General features: G+C 45.4%; 1 protein-coding gene across 4 annotated transcripts in view; it reads right to left on the bottom strand.

The window, feature by feature from the left end:
* Positions 1–26665, bottom strand: part of PPP4R3B (protein phosphatase 4 regulatory subunit 3B) — an 84795-nt gene that overhangs the window by 30642 nt on the left and 27488 nt on the right. For 2 of the 4 annotated variants that reach the window (XM_024194905.3, XM_024194904.3), the window contains exons 5-12: positions 23820–23897; positions 22786–22902; positions 21440–21556; positions 20487–20636; positions 19119–19221; positions 11269–11310; positions 2806–2964; positions 1637–1806 (exon numbers count right to left, since the gene is read on the bottom strand). In XM_024194905.3, coding sequence (XP_024050673.1) covers positions 1637–1806; positions 2806–2964; positions 11269–11310; positions 19119–19221; positions 20487–20636; positions 21440–21556; positions 22786–22902; positions 23820–23897 — 936 coding nt within the window. The remainder of the gene's footprint in view (positions 1–1636; positions 1807–2805; positions 2965–11268; positions 11311–19118; positions 19222–20486; positions 20637–21439; positions 21557–22785; positions 22903–23819; positions 23898–26665) is intronic. The other 2 variants (XM_024194907.3, XM_024194906.3) reach the window with 1 other exon arrangement.

Here is a 26665-nt window from a genome sequence, read left to right as displayed (position 1 = left end):
TTTGCTTAGGGCTTGGAACACTGGCCTTGGCCGGGTTGGTGGTTGGATGGTTTCCTCCTGGTATTGCGTCCCCGCCTCCTACAGAAGTCCTGCCTCGGCCGAGGAGGAGGATAGGAGCGTTGGGGCTGAGGCTTAAATGGCTTCCGCTGGGTAGCCGGTGTGAGCATCCCCAGCGATCGCATTATGGCCCTTGAGTCTCTGAAGCCTCGAGTCAGTTTTGTCTGAAAACAGGCCCTCTCCATCAAAGGGGAGATCCTGTAATGTTTGCTGAAGCTCCGGTGGTAAGCCGGAAGCTTGCAGCCAAGATATATGTCTCGTTGCAATGCCTGAAGAGAGGGTCCAAGCGGCAGAGACTGCGGTGTCCAACGAGGCCTGTAATGAGGTCCTCACCACCGTCTTGCCCTCTTCCACCAGGGCCCCAAACTCCTCTCTGGACTCCGAAGGAACCAGCTCCTTGAACTTTAACGTGGAGTTCCAAGAGTTATAGTTGTACCGGCTCAGGAGCGCCTGCTGGTTTGCGATCCGGAGCTGAAGACCGCCTGAGGAGTAAACTTTGCGCCCAAATAAATCGAGGCGTTTGGCCTCTTTTGATTTGGGTGCTGGGGCTTGCTAACCATGGCGCTCCTTCTCATTCACCAAGGCCACCACCAGTGAACAAGGCTGTGGATGTGTACACAAATAGTCATATCCCTTGGAAGGGACGAAGTACTTCCACTCCACCCCTTTAGCAGTCGGAGGAATGGATGCGGGCGTTTGCCAGATTGTCCTGGCCATGGTCTGAATGGTCCAGATGAGATTCCCCCAGACACTTTAGGCAAGAGTCATGGGGGTCACCCGTTGGCATGGGCTTGGAGCAGGACGCATAGGGTTTAAAACCCGGAGCCTCGGGCATGAGCCCAAACTACCAGCGGGGAGGAGGGAAAAATCCCTGCCAACCCTGCTAAATAGAACTATTTACACTATAACTATATAAAAACTCTATAACTATACTAACTATAAACTATTAACACTGTTGAGAGAAAAAACGCTAGGGAGAGTGGAGAGCAGCAAAGCCGAGCTCCACAGTTCCAACGACCATCACAGGTGGTAAGAAGGAACTGAGGGGGCACTGGGTTGGCCGCAGTATATATCCAGCGCCATTAAGGCGCCACTCCAGGGGGCTTCACAGCCGACCCACCGGGTGTTGCTAGGGTAAAAGTTCTCCGACGGCCGCGCACGTGGCGCACACACACACACACACACACACCCACCCCTAATTGGAATCTATATGAGCAAGCACTCGAAAAAGAATTAACATTGCTCTAATCAACACACACACACACACACACACACACACACACACACACACACGTTTTACATGCTGATTTCAAGAGGAGAAATGTTAACTAGTTCCTAACCCCCAACTTCTTGGCCAGACATGCTCTCTAAAGTTATAGGAAAAGGATAGTCCAGCAAGATGCAAACACAAGACAAAACAAAGGACTTTTATACTGGAGTATTATAATAGCTAAACTTTTGTTATTGGTATTATCCTTTTTAGTGTGAAATTTTCTAGACTCTGCATTTTGTGTTCAATACATGAGATGTTACATGCCTAAAACTTAGTGTTTTAAACAAAACTTGCTTAAAAACTTACCACTCTGATGAATTCAAACAGTTCAATTACAGCCGAGTTCAGCAGATTGTACCTAGTTCCATTATCCAAAAGAGCATTTATAACTGGCTCAAACAGGTTCCCCTTGGTGATATAACGGTTATAAAATTCATCCTTCAGGCCAATTATCCTCCTCATAAAGCGAAGAGCACCTATAATTTAAAGAAAATTTAGAAATCTTTGATAATCATTGTACAATCCCCATTCTGCTCTTATTGAAATCAACAGAAAACCTAAAGACTGACTTCAGTGGGAGTGAGACCAGCCCAGAGACTGACAACGTCTGTTAAAAGGGTTGCAAAGTTCTTTTCAATACTTTTTTGCTTGCAGTTTTTAAAACACCTTTTTGAAAGGTTCAAAATAAGCATCTATTGGTTTGTCTTTTTCCTATAGGGCAAACCTTTCTTCCTTTCACATTTCTTGTTGCGCACAAACCAACAAAACTCTGGTTCCATTATTTTCTTGTTTACATGAAGCAGCAATAAGTGTTAGCCCATCTGATATATAGATTTTATTGGTTCATTTGCGCACTCTCTTTCTGCTGTCTAGCTCTGAGAGGCGAGCACAAAACATGTTAGGTCATTCCTTATGTACCATGGTGCATAAAATAGTAATTTAATTAATTCCCTACCAATAATAGTGGATTTTATGGTTTTATAATGATCTCAGTTTCAGTGAGACTAGACACCTAAAATCATAGTTTATTCTTACTTCCCAATTCCAAAATGATCCATTCCACGGGGTGGAGGAGGAAACAGAATTACCAACCTCTCCTTCCACCGCACAGTACTTGGGAATATTGGCAGGGAATATCAGGTGTTTTCACCTTCCTTTGGAGCACTAAGCAGGTGGGTTTCCTGCTTTTGCTGGTGGACTAGAAGACCATGGTTCCTAAAGCCTTCTACCTTTGTGTTTCTGTTAATTTGACAGTTGTGTCACATTTTGGACCTAAATTACACGACAAGGTAACTTCAATAAAGAATAGCAACTTTGGTGGCTCACTGGATTTTTTAAAATGTGGATATTTACACACTTACAAATTAATCCAAGGCGTTGCATGTAAATTCAACAGATTCTGAGCATGAAGTATTTCAGTGCTAAATGTATACACACAATCTTTAAAACAAAGTAAACGACGATTTACTACTTACATAAGGCCAAAAATGTGTGTTTTGAATTCATCAAGACCAATACTCTTCTTAGCAAATCTTTGTTCATAATATAATTCTTGATGTGATATGTGTGGTGTTCCACACAAAAGGTGAGCAGCTCCAAAATCAAGGCAAGCAGCTGTGCTGTTTGATAATTATCTACAAGAAAAATAAAATGAACTAAATCAGGCACATAAAAACAAACCAAACTTTTCTACTCATCCAGCTTATGACAAAAGTAGTTTCAGCCTATTAACAGTTGAAAGTGAATAGAGATTTATCAACTTGTTAATTTGACCTCTTAAGGAGCTTCCTAAACCAGCCTAGACACCTAGGTTATGCTTCTTGTCAGTAGGTGAAGACTGAAAACCTACTTGAGATCTTTGGCAGAGAACAGACTCCATGAAAAGACAGTTACCTTTCCGAAACTGGTGTTCTTCAAGATGTGTTGCTCAGGTCTATTCCACAATAGGTGTGCGTGCTCGCCACGTGCACCAGTGCCGGAAGTTTTTCCCTTAGCAGTACCTGTAGGGGAGTGCCCCTAGCAACCCCTGGAGTGGCGCCTCCATGGCGCGGTATAAGGGGCGCTGCGTGCTCCCCCCCCAACCTCAGTTCCTTCTTACCAAACAACTCCAACAGAGGGGAAGGCGGGCAGGATGTGGAATAGACATGAGCAACACATCTCGAAGAACACCAGTTACGGAAAGGTAACTGTCTTTTCTTCGATTGATTGTTCATGTGTATTCCAGAATAGGGGATTCCAAGCTATAGCTGTTGGAGGTGGGAAGGAGGTCAAACTCTCAGGATGGAGTATGGCCCTGCCGAACCTGGCGTCCTCCCTGGTATGGGAGACAATCGCATAACGCGAGGTGAACATGTGAACTGAAGACCATGTGGCAGCCCTATAAAGGTCCTGAATAGGGACATGGGCCAAAAAGGCAGCCGACGAGGCCTGCGCCCTAGTCGAGTGTGCCTTCACAATTGGCGGCAGAGGGATTCCCGCCAGGTTATAACAGGTATGGCTTCACAAGGTGATCCAGTTGGAGCGCCACTGGATGGAGATCGGTTCATGAAAGGTTGGCCACTTAGTCCACTCCAGGTAAAAAGCCAGAGCCCGTCTCACATCCAGTGTGTGGCGGCAGTGCTCCTCACTGGACGCATGGGGCAGAGGACCGACAGAAAAATATCCTGACCCATGTGATAGGCGGAGACCACCATCAGGTGGAACGAAGGGTGTGGGCGGAGCTGGATCGTGTCTTTATGAAACACCACGTATGGGGGCTCGGAGGTCAGACTGGAGAAGGGGAGCTTTATGAGGGTGGATCCGGATGAGGACTGGCAGGGCGCCCCGGGCGTCCTGTCAAAACCGCCTTTTCCCTACCTACTTGCCCTTGGAGGACCCACGCAGGCCGAGACCGCCTCTGTGGGTGCCTCTTATAGTCCCGTGACTTTTTATAAGCGGTCTCGTATTTTGAATGGGTGGCCTAGGTGGGACTCTGCTGCACTTGAACTTGGGTTTAGTCGGATCTGAAACAGAGACCCAGAGTCTGGAGCGTCGTGCGGGAGTCTTTCAGGCCATGCAGCTTTGTATCCGTTTGTTCAGCAAACAGAGCTTTGCTGTCAAACGGGAGGTCCTGCAGGGAGGTCTGCGCCTGGCTGGACAGCCCAAAAAGCAGGAGCAATGACGCCCTTCTCATGGACACCGCGGAGGCCATGGACTGTGCGGCCGTGTCCCCTGCATCCAAAGCTGCCTGCAGAGTTGCCCTGGCAGCCACTGTACCGTCCTCCACCAGCGCTTTGAACTCCTTCCTGTCACTCTCCTGGAGCAAGTCCTTGAACTTGGGCAGGGAGCCCCACAGATTGAACTCATACCGTCCCAGGAGAGCCTGGTGGTTTGCCACTCATAACTGGAAGCTCAAGGACGAATACATTTTTCTTCCAAATGAGTCCAGCCTCCTTGAAACTTTATTTTTCGGGGTAGGGGCTGGTTGACCGACTCGACCACCAGGGAGAGTTAGGAGCAGGGTGGGTGTACAAGTATTCATGCCCCTTGGCGGGCACAAAATACTTGCGTTCTGCTCTCTTAGAGATGGGGGCCAATGAGGCCGGGGTTTGCCATAGGGCATTTGAAATTTTCACCACCCCTTCATGGAGAGGCAAGGCCACCCTGCCAGGTGCCGAGGAGGACAATACATTAAACAGGGAGGCTCCTCCATCTCCTCTGCCTGGAGGTGGAGACTTTAGGGCACACCAAGAACTCTTAAAAAGGGTGGCATCAAGTCCTCCTGTGGGACGGAGGGACCATAATCGCCTCATCAGGGGAGGGTGAGGAGGCTGGTGCGGTACTTTGTGTGTCCACCGGCACCGGAGGGTCCACCATTGGTCGGTCTCCGGGCACAGTGCCGGGGATGTACATCCCACCGACTCCTTCCTTGGAGGTCTGGAGAGGGAGGCCGATGGTCCTTCTGAGGCTCCAGCCACCGAACGAGCCCCCGCTGGGGGCTGCGTCGGGAGTACCATTGGGCCAGCCACTGGGCCCGGTGCCACTGCACCTGCTGTGGCACTAGTGGAGCCGGCTATTTGGCTTGGCTGGCCTGGCCCATCGATGGACGACTACGAAGGGAGGCTGGGCTGACATATGACCTGCTGGTGTCCCTGGACCAGGAGAAGCAGCAGCACCGAGAGCGATGCCAACCAGAGGGACCGCGATCCCAAAGTGGAGGGCCAGTACTGTCTGTAACAGTTGATCTGCGATCGGCTCCGGCGGGCAGACCCGCGATGGCGAGATTCTGGCGATCGATGCCCGGGGCTGAGGGGGCGGTGCTGTGGCGGGGTCCTGGAACAGGACGAACGTGTCGTGACTGGCTGCAGTAGCCCCACCGAGATGAGAACCTTTGGCATAGTCTGCCTCGGTCCCATCAGTGTTCGCTCCTTGAGGCGGAGCAGTGCCGCGAGTCTCAGTCAGACGGAACCCAACCAGACAACCTGGTGGGAGTTGAGGGCATCCCACATGGACTTTGCCCTGAATAGTCGCCGGGCGGCGAACAGCGTCGGGAACATTCCCTTGACCAGTACCAAGTCGGGGACAACTGTGGAGATCCCAGTGGCGGCTTGCCTCTGGTACCGACATCGGCGGTCCTCCTGGTACTGGCATGGACATGACATCCCGGGCCACCTGCAGGGCCTCTGGTGTGGAGAGCATCCGGACATCTGGGGAGGCCTGCTCCAAATGGGCTGGGCTACTCCGCTCGACTTGACTCAGAGGCCTAGAGGCCGGCGGGGATCGAGGACTGCCCAACATGGGTCCAGCCTCTGTCCCGGGTTTACTCCGGTGCCGCTGCAAAGAAGGCCTCTTCCTAGCCTTCTTTGCTTGCCCCATGAACAGGGAGCAGTGCCGACTAGTCAGTGGCCGAAGGGTCGCCGTGCACAGACACCGCGGTGCCCGGTGCCGACTCAGAGCGCCACACCGGAGCCAGGGTCAGCGCTGACTCCGAATAGCCCGGAGCCTAATGTCCCTTTCTCACTTGGTCCGAGGCTTAAACGACTTGCAAATTTTGCAGCAATCGCTGAGATCGGTTTTCCCCAAACAGTGTAAACAGTCTGTGTGCGGATCACTAGCTGGAATAGGTCGCCTACAAGTGCTGCACAACTTAAAACCCCGGGGCATGCCCTGGTCCGGCCGCACTAAACTAAACTAACTAGTACCACACACTGAACGAACAAGCAGTTCTGGGGACGAGCTACAGCAAAGCTGTAGCAGAGCAGTTCCGAAGCACCTTCACTGGTGGCAAGAAGGAACTGAGGGTGGGAGGAAGCACGCAGTGCCCCTTATACTCCAGGAGTCGCTAGGGGCATTCCCCTATGGATATTGCTAGGGGATAAACTTCCGGCACCGGTACAAATAGCGAGCATGAACACCTATTGTGGAATACACATGAGCAATCACTCGAAGAAGAATAGATATTTAGAGATCTACGTCAACAGGAAATATAAAAACTGAAATTATAAACAGCCTAAACCCAAAATGGAGCTTTTATGAACCTTTATGAATGGGGGCCAGGGGGTATCAGAAGACAGGATACTGGGCTAGATGGACTATTGGCCTGACTCAGTAGGACCATTCTTACATTCTAGATCAGAGGTCTCAAACACGCGGCCCACGGGGCTATTTCCTGCAGCCCGCCAAGCGGCCCGCGCGCCCCCCCGGCCTACCTCCAGGCCAGGGGTGGGCAAATTACAGCAGCAGGATTGCCCCCCTCGAGCCCCGCGCCGCTCCCTGAAGTGGCTGGCATCACATCCCTGCGGCCGGGGAGGGGTGGGGGGAGCAGAGGGCTCCGTCTGAGTGTTGCTCTGGCTTCCAGGGAGGCACCGCCCCCCCGCAGCTCCCATTAGCCGGGAACAGGGAACCGCAGCCAATGGGAGCTTCGGGGGAGGTACCTGGAGAAGCAGCAAGCAGGGTGTGGAGCCCTGCATCCCCCTCCCCCAGGGGCCGCAGGGACATGGTTGCAGCTACTTCCTGGAGCGGAGCCAAGCCAAGCCAAGCCGGAGCCGGAGCCAACAGCCTGCCCTGGCCCCAGTGTGCGCCGCTGCCACCCCGGAGCCTGAAGCCCTCCTGCACCCCAGCTCCCTGCCCTGAGCCCCCTGCCTGCACCTCAACCTCCTGCCCTGAGACCCCTGCTGCATCCCACACCCCTTCTGCACCGTAATCCCCTGCCCTGAGCCCCCTGCTTGCACCCCAACCCCCTGCCCTGAGCCCCCTGCCTAAACCCCAACCCTCTGCCCTGAGCCCCCTGCTGCATCCCACACCCCTTCTGTACCCTGAGCCCCCTGCCTGCACCTCAACCCCCTGCCCTGAGCCCCCACCACACCCCTCATGCACCCTCTGGGGGCAGGGAGGGGGCAGAGTTGGGGTGGGGACTTCAGGGAAGGGGTGGGAGGAGGCGGGGCCTCATGGAAGGGATGGAGTGGGGGCAGCGAGAGAGAGAGAGAGATGCGGCCCTCGGGCCAATGAACTAGCCCTCATGGTCATTTGAGTTTGAGACCCCTGTTCTAGATGCACCTCCTGTAGCAGTAGTGTTTTCCTAAAGGTCAATCCAATTAAAAAAAATCCAACTCAAGAAAGAATCCAATTCATAAATCTCAGACAAGTATCTTCCTTAATACGAATTTCACCCAACATTCATCTGAACTTCAGCAGCACTTTTTCCTTGATAGACAAGAATTCTCTGTTCTGTACAGTAACTCCTCACTTAACCTCGTCCCGGTTAATGTTGTTTTGTTGCTGATCCATTAGAGAACATGCTCATTTAAAGTTGCGGAATGCTCCCTTATAACATTGTTTGGCAGCCGCCTGTTTTGTCCACTGGCAGGAAGAGCAGCCCGTTGGAGCTAGCTAGTGGGGGCTTGGAACCAGAATGGGTCGGCAGCTCCCTATCAGCTCCCCTAAGTTACCTGTGCCACAGCTGCCCAGCAGGCTATCAATTGCCAGGCAGTTCACTCCCCACTGCCATGTACTGCTCCTACCCTCCACCTTTGAGCTGCTCCAGGGAGCCTCTTGCTTGCTGTGTGGCGGGGTGGGAGGAAGAAGAGGGGTACTGATATCCCCTTCTCCTGTACCCTATCTCCACAGAGCACGGGGAGACGGACACAACAGGGCTCAGGACGGAAGGAGCTTGCAGGCAGCAGCTGCCATCTCAACTTGCTGATCTACTTAAAAAGGCAGTGTACTTAGAGGGGCAATGTGCATCTCACCCCCCCCCCCCCCACACACACACACACCCCCACCCACCCACCACTTTGGAAAAGTGGAGGGAGTGGCGTGCTCCAGTGGGATAGTGTGGGTTCACCATCATGTTCAGTTTCTGCAGGGAATGTGTGCAGACATTGCCATGAATCTATTGTGCCTCCTCCCTCTCTTCATGCTGCCTTGTAGAGTGTGAGGCTACTTAACAACAATGCGTTAACGCTTGAGGGCTTAGCTGAGTGCTAGTTCAGCAGCAAGGCATTCCCTGGGAAATATCATAGAATATCAGGGTTGGAAGAGACCTCAGGAGGTCATCTAGTCCAACCACAACTAAATCATCCCAGCCAGGGCTTTGTCAAGCCTGACCTTAGAAACCTCTAAGGAAGGAGATTCCACCACCTCCCTAGGTAACCCAGTCCAGTGCTTCACAACCCTCCTAGTGAAAAAGTTTTTCCTAATATCAAATCTAAACCTCCCCCACTGCAACTTGAGACCATTAGTCCTTGTTCTGTCATCTGCTACCACTGAGAACAGTCTAGATCCATCCTCTTTGGAACCCCCTTTCAGGTAGTTGAAAGCAGCTATCAAATCCCCCCCTCATTCTTCTCTTCTGCAGACTAAATAATCCCAGTTCCGTCAGCCTCTCCTCATAAATCATGTGCTCCAGCCTGCTCATCATTTTTGTTGCCCTCCGCTGGACTCCTAGGTCCTTTTCTGCAGAACTGCTACCTAGCAACTAGGTCCCTAGTCTGTAGCAGTGCATGGGATTCTTCCATCCTAAGTGCAGGACTCTGCACTTGTCCTTGTTGAACCTCAGATTTCTTTTGGCTCAGTCCCCTAATTTCTCTAGGTCCCTCTGGACCCTATCCCTACCCTCCAGCGTATCTACCACTCCTCCCAGTTTAGTGTCATCTGCAAACTTGCTGAGGGTGCAATCCACCCCATCCTCCAGATCATTAACGAAGATCATTAACAAAACCGGCCCCAGGACCGACCCTTGGGGCACTCCGCTTCAAACCAGCTGCCAACTAGACATGGAGCCATTGATCACTGCCCATTAAGCCAGATGATGTAGCCAGCTTTCTATCCACCTTAGAGTCCATTCATCCAGCCCATACTACTTCAACTTGCTAGCAAGAATACTGTGGGAGACCATATCAAAAGCTTTGCTAAAGTCAAGGAATAACACATCCACTGCTTTCCCCTCATCCACAGAGCCAGTTATCTCCTCATAGAAGGCAATTAGGTTAGTCAGGCATGACTTGCCCTTGGTGAATCCATGCTGACTGTTCCTGATCACTTTCCTCTCCTCTAAGTGCTTCAAAATTGATTCCTTGAGGACCTGCTCCATGATTTTTCCAGGGACTGAGATGAGGCTGACTGGCCTGTAGTTCCCCGGATCCTCCTCCTTCCCTTTTTTAAAGATGGGCACTACATTAGCCTTTTTCTGTCATCCAGGACCCCCCGATCACCATGAGTTTTCAAAGATAATGGCCAATGGCTCTGCAATCACATCCGCCAACTCCTTTTGCACCCTCAGATGCAGTGCATCCGGCCCAATGAATATCCATGCATATCCCCATGCATAATCCCACCCTCTTACTCGACCACCTCAACCAAGCTTCACAATCATCATTGCTGTGTACAGTATTAAATTGTTTAAAAACTGTGTGTGTATTTTTCTTCTTCTTCTTCCCTGGAACCGAACCCAACACCATATCTATCTATCTATCTCAGTTGCCAACTTTCACATGGTAATTAAGCACCCCAACTTTCACAATAAGCCAAAAATCAAGTTAATCCCATTTCAAAACAAGGCCAAAACAAGCTAATCCCTAAGAACCCCCAATACTCTATGGGACTAGATCCCCCCCGGCGTACAGTTTGGGACTGTGGTGGGCCTGCTGTGCACCCCGACTCTCTCTCTCCCCCTTGCTCCTGCTTGCCGAGGGCCGATTAAAAAAAAGTAGTAACAAGCTACAAGCCAAAAAACTAGCCAACAAGCAACTCACAAGTCAATTAAGCCAAAACCAAGCCCAATTTCTTCATTTTTTTCACGGGTTTGGCATGTCTGAGTGAGTGAGTATATATATAAAATCTAATTTTTTCCTGGAACCTAACCCCTCTCCCCCCCACACCCATTTACATTAATTCTTGTGGGGAAACTGGATTCGCTTAACATTGTTTCGCGTAAAGTAGCATTTTTTAGGAACATAACTACAACATTAATGGAGATATCCTATCCTATCTCCTAGAACTGGAAGGGACCTTGAAAGGTCATCAAGTCCAGCCCCCTGCCTTCACTAGCAGGACCAAGTACTGATTTTTGCCCCAGATCCCTAAGTGGCCCCCTCAGGGACTGAACTCACAACCCTGGGTTTAGCAGGCCAATGCTCAAACCACTGAGCTATCCCTCCCCCGGAGGGCAACAAAAATGGTGAGCAGGCTGGAGCACATGATTAAGCGAGGAGTTACTGTACAATTCTGTAAGACAGCCTGAAACAAAGTCAAATGAAAATGAAGGTTCTTTGTGTCTGTTGGCTGGGAGGAAGTAGAACCTGTAATCTAATAAAGGAGATTTAAAAAAACAAACAAAAAAAAAAAAAAAAACAGATTCAAGTTTGGAAATATTTTATTTTAGAGCCTTTTCCAAATATATACTGAACCAACCCCATGCTGACAAAATAAATTTCAAAATATAAAAATAGACTACCACTTACCAGGACAAATAGTGTTACTCTTGTTGGACCCAACTACTGCATCTGATATACAAATAAGTGTCAATACAGATTTTCAAAACACTGTAAAGTGCCTATTTAATAATGTAGATAAATCATCAATTCCATTACTAGCTTCAATCAGCTGATGGCACAATTTCATGTGTTAATAAGTTATACAAAAGTATTATAACAATAAAAATTTATATGCCAGGCAAGATTTCTCTATTATTTTTTTCTAATTACAAAACCTTAAAAAAAAAACCCAACAAAAACAACCACACTTAACGGAGTGCTTGTTATACTTAATTGAACATTTAGGAGTAGTGTTAATCTTTAATCTAAATTAATATTTCTACAATAAAAAAAACCTTATAATTTAGATTACTACCCGCCAATTCGGCGGGTAGTCTGGACGTACCCTAAGCTTTCTTTTAAAAAAAACAATTGTGACCGTGAAGATCACTTTCCAGTCACGTTTGAATGGTTGACTTAAGCAGTGCTGTTTTCCTCAGTCTCCAGATAGACTGAAATTGTGACAGAGGCCTTGTCTACACTGCCACTTTCCAGCGCTGCAACTTTCTCGCTCAGGGGTGTGAAAAAACTCCCCCTCCCCGAGCGCTGCAAGTTTCAGCGCTGTAAAGCGCCAGGATAGACAGTACACCAGCACTAGGAGCCGTGCTCCCAGGACTGGTAGCTACTCCCCACTTCATAAGAATATTTATAAAATACACAGAAATAGATAAAGAATTCCCTTTTTAATATTTGCCAACTATCCAGCTAACACATTCTTCATTAGATAGACCAGTCATTTTAAGTGAGATAATGGACAGTCTCAAAATATATTTGAAAAGTAGCTCTTATTTAGTTTCCCCATCTTTTAAAATGGGGATCGTAAGAATTACATACCTCACAGAGGTGTTATGAGGATACATTTCTCTTTGTGAAGTACTTCGGAGACAAAAAGTGCTGAATAGTAGTAGTATTATTTCAGCAACATTTTATGTGGCCTGGAGAATTCAAATACTTTTTTTTTTTTAAACCGACAGAAAAAGGAGAAAAGAAGTCTCCAAATTGTGTTACTTACAAAGAGAAGGTTACTCACCTTGTGCAGTAACTGAGGTTCTTCGAGATGGTTGTCCCTGTGGGTGCTCCACTTTAGGTGTCTTGGTGCCCTGCGCTTCAAGTTGGGAGACTTGTGGTACCATTGCCCCAGCTGGCCGCTCCGAGCGGCTATGCCCGAGCACAGTCAATTGCCACCCAGTTCCTTCTCTACCCCAGAGGATTGAGCTGAAACTCTGAAGCAGAATGGGGAGGAGAGTAGCTAGTGGAGCACCCACAGGGACAACCATCTTGAAGAACCTAAGTTACTGCACAAGGTGAGTAACCTCTTCTTCAAGGAGTGTCCCTGTGGTTGCTCCACTTTAGGTGACTGAAGAGCAGTGCCTCTCGGTGGAGAAGAGGGGCTTCAAAGTTGATGTATGTATGGTGGAGAGTACCAATAGACTAAAGCGAGCGTCTACAGTTGACTACTGTTCCAGGGCCTAATGTTTGGTGAAAGTATGGGGCGATGCCCAGGTAGCTGCTTTACAAATACCCATGATGGGTACATGTTTGAGAAAGGCTATGGATGTGGACATAGCTCTAGTAGAGCGTGTGCAAAGTCCAGAAGGAGCTTGCAAATTGTAATTTTGGTAACAGTTTGATACAATCAGAGATCCATTTAGAAAGTCTGTTTGGAAATGGTTTGGCCTTTTGATTGTTCTTTTGTGGATACGAATATCCTGGACGATTTTCTGAATGTTTGTGTTCTCTTTCTATAGAACACTAGCGCTCTGCGGACGTCTAGTGTGTGAACAGACGCCTCCCTGTAGTTGGCGTGTGGCTTGGGAAAGAATACAGGTAAATGAATGGGTTCGTTGAAATGGAAGAGGGAGGCAACCTTGGGTATGAATTTAGGGTGTGAGCATAGGATTACTTTGTCCTTGAGGAGTGTGGTATAAGGTGGGTGTGCCATTAGGGCCCATCCTTCGTGCTGATGTGATAGCTACTAAAAAGGTAACCTTCATGGAGAAGTGTAGGAACGAGCAGGTCACTACCGGTTCAAAGGGTTTGCCCAGGAGGGCACCGAGAACAAGGCTGAGGTCCCACAAAGGGGTCAGGTCCCTTATTGTGGGGTAAGTGTTCTCTATACCCTCGAGAAAGCGCTTAGTCAGTGGATGGGTGTCTGGGCCATGCTGGTGCAATCAAGATGACTCTGGATTGGTCTTCTCTGATCTTGTGTAGGATATGACTCAACAGGAGGATCGGGGGGGGGGGGCACAGAAGGCATACAGGAGTAGGGGCCCCCATTTGATGAGGAAGGCGTCTCAGAGAGTTGCGTCCCAGTCCCACTCGGGAGCAGTATTGTGGACATTTGGCATCGTGGGTCGTGGCAAGGTCTACTGAGGGGAATCCCCATTGTCGGAATACAGTTTGTAGAATTTGTGGGTCTAGTTCCCACTCGTGCATCCATGAGAAGTTCCTGCTGAGGTCGTCTGCTGTGACATTCTGGTTTCCAAGTAGATAGGATGCCGTGATGTGTATATGTTGTTGGAGATACACCATTGCCAGAGGCGGACTGCTTCTGTGCAGAGCAGGTAAGATCGGGCCCCTCTTTGGCGATTTATATAAAACAGTCACCAAATTGTCCACAAGAATCTGGATAGTTTTGTTGTGGATCAGGGGGAGAAAGTGATGGCAGGCATTTAGAACTGTTCGGAGTTCCAATAGATTTATGTGGAGATTTGACTTCTCTAAGGACCATCGGCCCTGGATGATGTCGGCCAAGTGTGCCCCCCATCCTACCAGAGAGGCATCCGTGGTGATAGTGACTGATGGGGTTTCCCTTTGGAAGGGAACGCCTGAGCAGACGTTTGTGTTTTGTCCACCAGGTGAGTGAGTCTTTCACTCTGCTGGGCATTGTTGATAGAGTGTCTGTGAGGAATGTATACAGCGAGTAGCCAGGTTTGTAGACATCTCATATGCAGCCTGGCATGTTTCACGACAAACGTGGTATCCGACATGTGTCCGAGAAGTTGTAGGCATGTTCTGGCAAACGTTTGTGAGCTGTGTCTTCTTGTTGTGATTAGGTTTGTTAAGGCAAAAACCGTTGTTGGGGTAGCCATGCTGATGCTGTGACACGAGGTGTGCCCCTATAAAGTGCAGTTGTTGGGTTGTGGTCCAGTTGGGCTGGATTTCTGTAGATTGGTTTGTAACCATAGGTTTGTAAATAGGGTTAGAGTGGTGTGAGTGGCGTGAACTGCCTCGTCGTATGTCAGTGTTTTTAGCAGGCAGTCATCTAGATAGGGGAATATGGTCACACCCTGCTTGCGAAGATGTGCTGCTGCAACGGCCAGTACTTTGGAAAAAGCCCTTGGAGCCGTAGAGAGGCCGAAGGGAAGTACCTTGCATTGGTAGTGTAAGTTGCCCAGAGTGAATCGTAGGAATCTCCTGTGCGCCAGGTGGATAGTGAGCGCCTGTAGGGCGATGGCCGAGAGCCAATCTCCTTTCTCCAATGCCGGAATTATGGTTGCTAGGGTTACCATCTTGAAGCGCTGTGTTCTCACAAACTTCTTCAGTTTGCGTAAGTCCAGAATGGGCCTTCATCCACCTGTTTTCTTCGGAGTGAGAAAGTAATGTGAGTAGGACCCCCAACCCCTGTGCTGAACCGGTACTGGTTCCACAGCACCTAATCGCAGGAGATGGTGTATTTCCTGCTCATGAGATGGGTCCCTGAAGAGGGATGGGGGTGGATAGGTGGAATGGAAAGAAAGGGGATGGAAAAGCCCTTCTGTATAATTTCCAGAACCCACTTGTCTCTAGTGACGTTTCTCCAGACTGGGTAAAAGGGTGTAAGGCGGTCCCCAAATGGGCTGGAAATTAGAGGTGACACTTTAATTGTAGAACACGGGGCTCTCATGTCCTCAACCAACACTTCAAAACGTTTGCCTAGAAGTGGATGGCTGAGACGTAGACGACTGCTCCTGCATCTCATCTGGCACTGCTTGCTGCGTTGATCATAATGTCGTTGAGGCTGAGTGTTTGGGGCAGGACGGAATTGTTGGTTGTAGAATCTGCCGTTTCTTTTTGTTTGCAGGGATATAGATTCTACGTGTCTTTAGTGTCACATGGGAGTCCTTCAAGGTGTGTGAGGAGAGGTCCGTGCTCTCTGCAAGCAATTTTTGCCCTTCAAAAGGTAAGTCCTCTACTGTCACCTGAACTTCCCTGGTGAAGCCGGAGAAATGGAGCCATGAAGTCCTCTGCAAGACAACGGACATGGCGATGGAGCGGGCCGCCGTGTCAGCAGAATCCAGAGAAGCCTGCAGGGCAGTTCTGGTGATCAGAAAACCTTCTGCAATAATCAGCTTTATATTGATGTTTTTGTTAGCTGGGATGTGCTCAATAAAAGATGACATCTGAGAAAAAATTGTGTACACACACACACGGCCAGTAACGCAGAATAGTTTGCTATGCGAAACTGGAGGGTCGCCTGCCAAAGAGGTCTAGGCGTTTCCAATCTTTATCGTAGGGGGTGGTTTTGGTTTGATGTTGCGTCCCCCTTTGATTAACTGCCTCTACCACCAATCAGTTTGGAGTAGGGTGGGTAAGCAAAAACTCAGCTCCTTTACACGGCATGTAGTACTTCTTGTCAGATTGCTTACAACGGGGTGGGCAAACTTTGTGGCCCGAGGGCCACATCTGGGTATTGTGGGCCATGAATGCTCACGTAATTGAGGTGGGGGGGGGGAAGAGGGGGGGTGAGGGTGGCTGGGGGTATGGGCTCTGGGATGGGGCCAGAAGTGAGAAGTTCAGGGTGCGGGAGGGGACTCCAGGCTGGGGAAGGGGATTGGGATGCAGGGGTGGCTCTAGCCGGGGGTGCAGGCTCTGGGGTGGGGAAGGGGTTTGGGGTGCAGGAGAGTGCTCTTGGCTGGGATCAAGGGGTTCGGAGGACTATCAGGGCTGGGGCATGGGAGGGGCTCAGGCTCTAGGTGGCGCTGACCTCAAGCAGCTCCCAGAAGCAGCAGCATGTCCCGCCTCTGGCTCCTACACAGAGGCGTGGCCAGGCGGCTCTGCGCACTGCCCCATCCTTGCAGTTCCCATTGGCCACAATTTCCAGCCAATGGGAGCTGCGGGGATGGTGCTTGGGACGGGGCAGCATACAGAGCCCCCTAGCTGACCCTACACATAGGAGCCGGAGGGGGGACATGCTGCTACTTCAGGGAGCCATGTGGAGCTGTGGCATGTGTGCACGGAGCAGCCCCTGACCCCGCCCCCCAGCAGGAGCTCGAGGGTCGGATTAAAATCAGCTGGTGGACCGTATGTGGCCCACGAGCCATAGTTTGCCCACCCTTGGCTGACAAGAAAGTGGGGCCGTGGCTGGAGTTTGCCATAAAGCTTTTGCTGAGTCCATGATGGCAGCATTAATGGGTAGTGCTATTTTGGCTGACAGAAAAGCTTGCAATATATCTGTCAGCTTATGTTAGTCTCTGGCAACTCAGCCAGGACATGTATAATGAATCAGCTACTCTTTTAAACAAATCCTGAAAGGATTTGAAGTCATCTCCTGATGTGTGTGTGTGTGTGTGTGTGTGTGTGTGTGTGGTGGGGGGAGGGGTGGGGGGTGGCATTATTGTTTCGTCCAGAGACGAAGTCGGGATGTGGGTAGGTGGGAGGGTGTCACCCTCTGTCCTGTCTGCAGATTCTTCAGCTTCCTCCTCCAGTTCTGGGGAAGCTGGATCAGATGGCGGAGGCGACCGCTGTGTCCTGGACCTAGGTGGATTGGATGGCTGGGTGGTTTGGGCTCTGTATAATGCTCAGGGGTCCCAGTATGCCCACTGAGGTGGGAAGGCCATGGGAGGGGGCACCCAAGTGGGGGTTGCCAACCCACGCCTTGTGACCGAGCAGGTCCAGGTTTAGGAGAGGGGTGGTGAGGTGTGCCCACTCCTGTCTCCACTTCATCACTGGAGAGAGGGGACGAGCCAGCTGGTGTAGTGATAAAGCTTGGCTCTGACCTGGATGGGGTGTCATCAGTGCCAAAGAGCGAAGTTCCCAGGGTGGAAGCAATGAGTAGGTCTGCATGGCTGACAAACTGTTGCGGTACCGGGAGTCTCGGTGGCAGAAGTGCAGGCAAGCTCAGGCTGGGAACCAGACTTGTCATATTGTATTGGTGCAACAGGTGGCGCCATAGTGCTACTTTGTGTCTGAGGTCTCTGTTCCCTGGATTCCAAGCTAGGAGAGAGAGAGAGACACACACCACATAGGGTCTTTTGCTCCTCGGGATGTATTGGTACTGGATAGTCCCAGTGCCTCGCAGTCCAGCGCGCTGGGTGCTGTCGGTACCGGGGCAGTTTTTGTGGTCGGGAATCGCTTTTTGTGACTTTGATAGGACCAGGGTCCTGAATAGTAATTTTTTGCATATCTGAGGCAGCTGCAGGTGAGGTTTGGCAAGGTGGTGTCCTGGACTCGGGGTCGGAGGCAGGTCAGAGGGATCTCTCCATCATCATTAAAAGTTTTAATTGGAGGACCCTGGCCTTTCTTGTCCGCACTGTGAGTTTCTTGCGGTGGGGACACTTTTGCCTGGGGGAAACACACATTACCCAATGGACACACTGCGAGTGGCTGTCTGTCACTGGTATTGAGAGTCCGCAGGTCAGACAGCGCTTGAAACCTGGAGAGCCAACCAAGCATGTCTGAGAGGCTAGCTGAATGAAGAATGGGAATAGTCCAGGTCTAATGCCTCTTCAATGGCTGCCTGCCTGAGGCGGGGAGAAAAACGGGATTTTTTTGTTTTTAAATGTGAAAATGAAAGAAAAATGAATGGAGAGAAACAATTAGGAAAACTAACTTACAAAAGGGCAGAGATTAAAGGAATACGAGAGTAGATAAGGGCACTGCTGTCGTTCCAACTGAAACCAAGGGCGGTAGAGAAGGAACTGGGTGGCGGTTGGCTGCACTCGTGGGGGAGCGGCGCAAGACAGCTGCCACGCATGTACGGCCAACCGGGGCACTGCTACCACAAGTCTCTGACTAGAAGCTCAGGGCGCCAAGACATCTGAAGTGGAACATCCACAGGGACACTCCTTGAAGAAGAAGAAGAACTATGACTTTCAGCATTTCTGTATCACTGGAAATTTCAAAGTAACACTAATCTCTGGAGTTAATACCCTGCAGATGCCAAAGAAAACATGATCCCAGGGTTTGGCTAAGTGACAAAGCAATTTGTAAACGCTCTGAAACACTTATGCAGTTGAACACATTTGCTGCTACACATCAACATTTCTAAACGTTACTAAGAAAAACTGTCTGCTGCTACCAACAGAAGTTATGATTGCAGTTTTACATCAGTAGCCAACAAATGTACCAAATACTAAAACTTTTAGAAGTGCGTATATTGGGAGTTACCATGGAGATGCAGTTTGAGCAGGAATTATATAGCAACACTTTAGCCTTTATTAAAGATTGACAAGAATAAAGTTAATAAATTATTAATATTTCAGACTTGGCATGTACTACATTTCCATAGTTCTGCTTATTTTTCTATGACCTAGTAAGCACAGGCCAGGCTCCCAAGGCTGCGGAGCACAAAAGACATACTACCACCACTCACAGCAGTAACTCAAAACACTTTTTGAGGAATCCCTGGACTAGTAATATTTTTGTATATCAACTTATGCTTATTCTTATCTGAGAGGCAACAATAGCCTCCAGCAAGCACATTTTGCTCTCACACTACAAATCAGTGACATCATTTGTCTAGATGACCAGTTGGTAAGCATGGCAAGATAAAAAGTCAATCCAACATTTAATCCTACCTTTTTCACATTTGTCTTCTGAAGTATTAGCCAAGAGTGGTGCGGTGAGAACATGCATACAATGGTTGTAGAAGAAATTGAGAAATTCACTTTTCTCTGTTTTCTGAAACAAACATTTATTTATTAAACATTGGTGTGAATTTAGTGACCTTGCTAGTGAGGACTAATAGCACTTAAGTAAAATACAGCACAGGAAAGACATAAGCTACTTCACATAGCCTTGATAGTACCTTTTGATACAGATTTGCAACACATCAGGTGTTCTCTAGAGTAGAATGTACCCATCAAACCCAAAGATGTAGAACAGAGTGGGAGGGACTAGGATGAGAACAACCGTATGTAATTTGTGATTAAAGCAAAAGCATGAACTCAAATCTCTTCAATGGAGAAAGACAAATGAACTGACACGAATGAATCACATAGTGCCTTTAACCAACAATTTAAAAAGGAAAAAAGTGACAGTAATTTTGCATATATTGCCTGAAGCTTCTGTATATATTTAAAAAAAAAAATAAAAAAGAGGGACCACTATCCTCACCAGTTCTCTACAATGCATACAACATTTAAGGATTGCTGCATGTACATAAAGTTACTAGATTTTACTTTAAATACTTCTTTTGGTGACTATAATGCCAAACCATCTAACACAGGCACATCATGATTTATATACTACAGTTTAAATTCTTTCTCTAAGAACAAAAAAAAAAAAAAAAAAAAACAGCTACTCACCATAACATAGCAAAGTCTAATTTGATTCAAACCCAGGAGACCTAAACTTTATAGAACATTTTAATCCAAAGGAAATGTTTGGATTCAATGTAATGAAAATTAAATGGAATTATCAGAACTCTGGGCAAAGTTTTAAAGCAAATTTCAAGGAATCCTGGATTTTTGTTCTTTTGTGACAATATAAACAGAATTATACGTACGACCAAGTATTCTATCAGGATAAAGTATATTCTGTAATATGGGAATGGCTCTATCAAGTTGGATTTGCATTACGCTGTAGGAATTAAACATTGTTTTAGCTTCATGCAGACACACTGGACTCTTTTCAATGTTTTGATGTGATCCACCCAGCCAATAGGAGCCAAGATTAGTCTAATACCCATGTGTTTGGGGAGAAGATTGCCAATTTTAAGAACTTCTTAGACAATGCCATGTTTCTTAGCATTAATTAGAGACAGTAAATACAGATCAGTGCCTTTCATTAGCAATAATTTTATTGAAATTTTGTAGTTGACTAAAAACCATCAGGAAAAACAGGACAATGCCAAAATGCTTTTCCTTCCTACTTTCCTCCAACCAAAGACGACAGAAAGAGTAAGACGACTTTTTAAATGTGCATAGACAGTAAAGTTTCATTACCCCTTTGCATTTTCTTACATTAGCTGTGGCCAACATATTCTCTGGATCAATCAGAGTACGTAAGAGCCCCATTAATTGAACAGCCCCACCAAGCTCAGGGTCAGTATCGCAGATCATTTGCTCAATAACTACATTGATGAGGAGGATATCCTGCAACAAAGGAAATCAATTACATATAAGTTTTCAGTAATACAAATACTACTAGATTTTTTTTTAAAAATACAAATTGATTTTTATTTGGTCTCTAGCTGAAAGTTCACATGTGAAAAAATAACTGAAAGCCAATGCAAAATCTGAGTTTCAAATATTAAAACAGTAAAGTGGAATGGAAAAAATAAAATTACTTGACAATGAGCCTAGGTGCAAAACAAAACAAAAAAAAAACGAATGTCTTTAAAAATCAGGTGCACTTTTCTCCCTCAAGGTGTCACTCCAAGGCAGCGCCTTAATCATGAATTTCCATACTTTAGCCTGTTTGTATTTCTTTTACATTTAATGTTAAGTCTGAACCTTCCTGAGTTTGTAATGCTTGTTTTTGGGAGAATTATAACATCCCTCTAATATTTTATATTCTATGTAACTGTATGTATTCTCAATCTTAACTCCATCTTAATGTTGTTTTTGTCTAGTAATATGATACCTAGTACCCTGGATTTCACCTGGCAATTGATGGGAACCCATTCTATAATAAGCAAAATACAGGTTTTATGTGCTCACATCTTCCCACCCCCCCACAATCAGAATGCTGTTGGCTGTCTTCTTCCTACATTTCCTGTACTCTTACTAAAAAAACAAAAACAAAAAACACACTAACATTTAAGAAAATTTATATTTAGACTGAAAAGATCTCAATTCTGCAAAAAGCACAGAGTACTGTCTTTACAAGTATAATCAGCATACACACAAGCTTCAGTATGTAAATTAGTAGATATTACAGGACTATTCTTACTTACATCATCACTCTGTTGGGCTTCTTGCATTACAAATTCTCGGACCATGGATGGACTAAATTCTACTAGATAAGAAAATATATCTGTAGCAGCTGATCTAACTTGCAAGTCATCCATACCCTAATAAAAGTAAACTCAGTTTATTACAGATGAATCATTTGAGGTACAGTAGAATAGGACAATAATAAAACCAACATTTGATTGCGAGGTCATACATTAAGCAAGTCCAACAGTCCCAATATAAAATTGGAAGAAAACTTTCCACACTATCCAGAAAGAGCCTAAAGATTTGTGTGATTTTGATTACCATAATTTTGGCAGCTAGTAGTTAAAGTCCACATAGTAGTACTTAATAACTAGATGCCAATATTCTGTATTACCACAGCTGAGTTAATTTAGTACAAAAGGGCCAATATAAAGGTTTACAAACGTATCCCAATCACATACAAACTGTTTACACTTACTGTTTACTCATCTAGAGCACGAATACATTTATTCAGGAAACATTTTTCTTTCTTTCTGATAACTGGTCCCAGACCCGAGTCAAAAAAATTCAGATCTAGAAATATTTGTACTGATCTACAAAGGCGCATTACAGCCTTAAAAGATCATGAGATTTTAGGACTTCAATATTGTGTTAGTGTGATGTTCTTGTTTCCACTTAATTTGTGATGTGTTTACAGTAGCTAATGTCTACTAATCTGCTAAAGTGAGAGACTAACACGCTAGAGCACTTGAAAGTTGGGATTCAGAATTTTTACGTGGTACAAAGCATTGTTTTTAGGTAGAGTCACTCACTCACACTCATGCCCGTCACCCCCTAAATCACATCAGAATTGAAATGAAGGAAAACAAATTGGAAAACAATATTTATGCTCTAACATCTCGATCTGTCATGATTAAAAATGTTTCATACCAGCAGAAAGATGGAATTTGCAGCTTTCCAAAGGAATATAAATCATTTGTTTCTAGTCACAAAACTGTCACTAATACCTTATATATTGTGGTACTGGTTCAGGACTGAGCATACCAGAGTTGAGTCAAGAGACCAAGAACTAATGTAATTTTAAATTCTGCATTCATATTATCAAAACCAGGGACATTCACCACTTATCTCTCCACCACGCAAGTTTAAATACATTTTTTTAAATTATGACCAAAGTAGTCACTGATTTTGGGTGCTCCACTTGAGACACCGTGATTTTCAGAAGTGCAAAGCTGCAACTGAAGTCAAAGGGACTGCAAGTGCTCAATATGTCTGAAAAAAAAAATCAGCCCAGAGTGTCAAAACAGGGCACCAGAATTCAGTGCCCTTTTAAAAATAATTTGGCTGCAGGTGATTCACTTACCATTACTATTTCAAGAGCAGGAAGAATTCCCAACTTTGCCAAAGTTTTGAAAAATGCATCTCTGTTTTGAGGTTGTAATGTCTGAGAAAATGCGCAGAACTCCTTGAAAAAGTTAACCTATAACATTTGAAAGAAATATTAATAAAACATTTGTGTAATTAAATTCATAGTATATCAAAGAAAAATAGTGAACTATATTGGCTAAAAACACTTGAGAAACCTGTTATACTTAGGTAATAATGGTAAAAGGCAGCTAGGAAAAAAATCTGACTTATCCCACTTGAATCTCAAATGTTGTTATATGACAAAAAGACAGAAGAAAAACCCTCCTGAAAAAATGGAAGTGAACACCTAGTTATCTTACTAAACTGAGTATATGAAGAATTTAAATTGTTGTCTGGCATATCTATTGTTTAAATACAACAATAACTATTTCTTTTTCTCCAATATGTTCTTGTCTCTAATACCATAATTCATTCTAATGAAAGGTAAACAGGTTCAGGGAGAAATGCTGGCTATGCAACATGGTGTAGAGAATCAGGGTGGCAGCTATAAATACAAAAATAAGGGACTCCAGAGGTCATCCCTCCTTCAGTTACAAATAAGTCAAAGATTTTTAAGTACAATCAGCAGTCAGTCCCAGTAGCCTGTAAATCATTAAATTTAAATTTGTTCACAGTGACTTTTCAGCAATCTCAGGACTTCTGACAATAGGCCTTTGGTGAAGGACCCATTGATACAGCCAAAATTGTGGAACTCAGCAGTACTGCATAGGATAAACAATATTACAACTACGTAATGGTGAAGAAAATTTCGAAGTGTCTACATTTTAATGTCCTAGTTGATATTGTCAACAGTAAAATAAAGAAAACCACAATTTACTCTTTACTAGAGTTTGAAAACTCAATCAAGAATTTGTTGCTTCATTTTAGGAATACCTTTTTGCAGTCATTAAGAAGTAACTGAAGGGAAGGTTCGCAGTACAAATTTAATACTTCAGAGACTTAAGTTTCACATGCAAAGAAAGGACTCACCAATTCACGTCTTTTGTCATCATCTGTAGCTTCATCTGTTAATTGTGCAAAAACTTCCGACAGAAACTTCTCGTCTTCCTGCATAACACATTATAGCAATTACTATTACATCATAATAGTCAAAACTAAAAAGGCATTCTACTATACAATGCCAAAGAGAAGAGTTATATATAGGCATAAAATAAAATTCTCCACTTAGCTATGTGCTTGTGCTTTAGAATCTAGCATATTAGCTTTGGTGGTCTTGCTAGCTAAGTTACAGGTCATGTACTTTGACATTTTCATCATAAATAAGGAAATCCAAGCATGCAGATTTGAAAGTGTGTGTTCCAATGGATTTTATTGTATTAAGCATTATTTGATGTGAAATGCCTTACATTAAACTTAGAGTTTAGTTTCTGTGAAATACTATATCAGAACTAAATGGGTCAAATTTTGCCCTCAGATAAATACACTTGTAAAATGCCTACTGATTTAAGTGAGAACAAAATTTAGATCTAACGTTTTAGCCTAGTAACAGCATACCTTTATTCAGTACAGTAAAAACACCTCAAGTTCTAATGCCAAGCTTTTTAAATCCTGTTTTGTTGAACAAGAGACTGGCTTAGAAAATAAAAACCATCTCTAAACATGTTACCGCAGAAAATAGAGGATACCAAGCTTGCTTCCTGAAGTGTCAAACTTACATAAATACCATCTCCCTTACTACACACTCTATCCCTCACTTCTCTTTCTAATACTCTTTTCATGGCTCATGCCTCCCAACCCATCCGCATATACTCAATTATACTGGTATAACTGTGTTCACACAAATAGAATTTTGCCAGCCATTTGGTCTGCTTTTTCTCCTTTTATATTGAAGAGTTGTTTGTTTGTTTTTGAAAAAAAGCACGTAACTAGAAAAACCCTCTAGGATTATGCCCTGGCTTAATCCCCAAAGAGTAGAGAAAAGCAGTGTGAACAGTACCATCCCTCAGTTGTTCGGCCATTCCCCACTCCTACACACTGTTCTCTGTATTTTTTGGTATGAGAAACAAGCCCTGAGGAATCATACCACTGTGTCACTTTGGTTTAAAAGTACTACCAAAGGTTTTAAATATACAGTGACAACAGAGCGTTTACAAAAGTTGTAAACCAGTACACCGATTTAAATATAAAAGCACTTTACTATGTACCAACCTGTAAAAAGCAGCATCTTTCCAAGAAAGATCTACCCAATATATTCACTTGTATGTAACTGTGCTATTAATTTAATAACTTGCCCTATGTACTGATCTGAAAGTTCGCTTACTGGTAATTACCCGCTTAAGATAAAGATTATTAAAAAAAGAACATTTTCTAATGATAGTAATTCAATAGTCTAATCATAGTGTTAAGAAATTTCATTTAAAAATTATTATAAAAACCATTACAAAGTCTGTGAAATTCCATACAGCACAAGGGTACTCTGCCCACGGTCATGTCTACACTACAGATAATATAGCGGCATAGCTACAACGCCATGGCTATGCTATCATAACCCCATTGAGTGGATGCAGACTACAGCTATGATATGGGTTTTTCCATTATTGTAGGAATGCTAGGTTAACAGAGGCATTCTACTCCAGGGGTTAGGCTAGCATAGCTACAGTACTATTTTTTCACACCTCAGAGAGCCGTAGCTATGTCATCCTAAATTTTAAGTGTAAACTGGCCTAATGCCAGCCTGCTTTTTGGAAACCTATAAAGGCACCTGAAAAAAAGTTTAAGTGTCTTCCAAATGGAACAGGCACTATGGGCAAAATTCAGAGGCAAAGCGTACCTTAGGCTTTTTCAAAATTAGAAAGGGTTTGCTGGTATAGCTATTCTGGCAAACCTCCTTCTACTGGAGACAGAGCTTATACCCATAGGCAGAAGAGGTTTTAACTGTCATAGCTTATATCAGTTCCCCAAATGAAATAAATTATACCAGCAAAAGGACTTTTCTGATGGTATGACAGCCTCTACAGTAGGGCATAGTACAGCTATGACAGTTAGGGGTGTGATTTTTTTCAGACTTCTAACCAAAGCTTTGATGGCCTAGATGTTTAAGTGTAAACCAGGCCTTAGAACCCCTTCAAGTTATGCAGCATTAAAGTCATCTCCTCTGACGTAACTCGCTAAGGAGCCAGTTACACCTTCTAACACCTTTCTCCAGCTCCTCTGCATGCAAGTTGTATAACTCTTCTGAGTTTGACCTGTGAGCCTAAGGGAGACTTAAAGAGTCTAAACAGGTGTAACACATTGAGAAAACTAATAATTTAAGTTTAAACAAAACAAACCTGTACTGTTACACTTGACCGACTCACTTCTGAATTTGACCTGCTGTATTATGACCCCTTTTTACTAAGGAATATATTAGATCCAAATTGTTCTCCAAGGCCACTGACTTACACAGTACAGCAGTACTAATTACCCACCAATGTTTCAATATAACTGAAGGTTATCAAATGATTTTGTAATTAATTCTGAAAATGCACCACAAAAATGAAGACGTAACTGGTGCATGTTATCTGCACTATAATTGAGCAATACCTAGTATCTGGTGGTATTTCTATATTTAGCAAAGTTCTACCCAAAGTGAATAAATACTTCAAAGACAACTTCAATAAACACCCTTTGCAATTTTTAACTTAAGTTTACTAGGTTAACCAGAAGTAGTGAGGAAGGCAGTTGGAGCCGCTTCTATGATTAGCTTTAGAAATTAACTCCCGAATTTTAAATCCTATTCACACTTCATTCAAGTGAATGAGGCTGTCAGAGACTCAGCAGCTGGGTCAACTTATAAAGGAAAAAAAAAAAAAAAAAAAAAAAAAAAAAAAAAAAAA

This window comes from Terrapene carolina, unplaced genomic scaffold (assembly GCF_002925995.2).
Source record: "Terrapene carolina triunguis isolate 2854851 unplaced genomic scaffold, T_m_triunguis-2.0 Scaffold132, whole genome shotgun sequence".
Lineage (NCBI taxonomy): Eukaryota > Metazoa > Chordata > Testudines > Emydidae > Terrapene > Terrapene triunguis.
The sequence above is the reverse complement of the archived record's forward strand: the minus strand, read 5'-3'. Positions and strand labels throughout refer to the sequence as shown.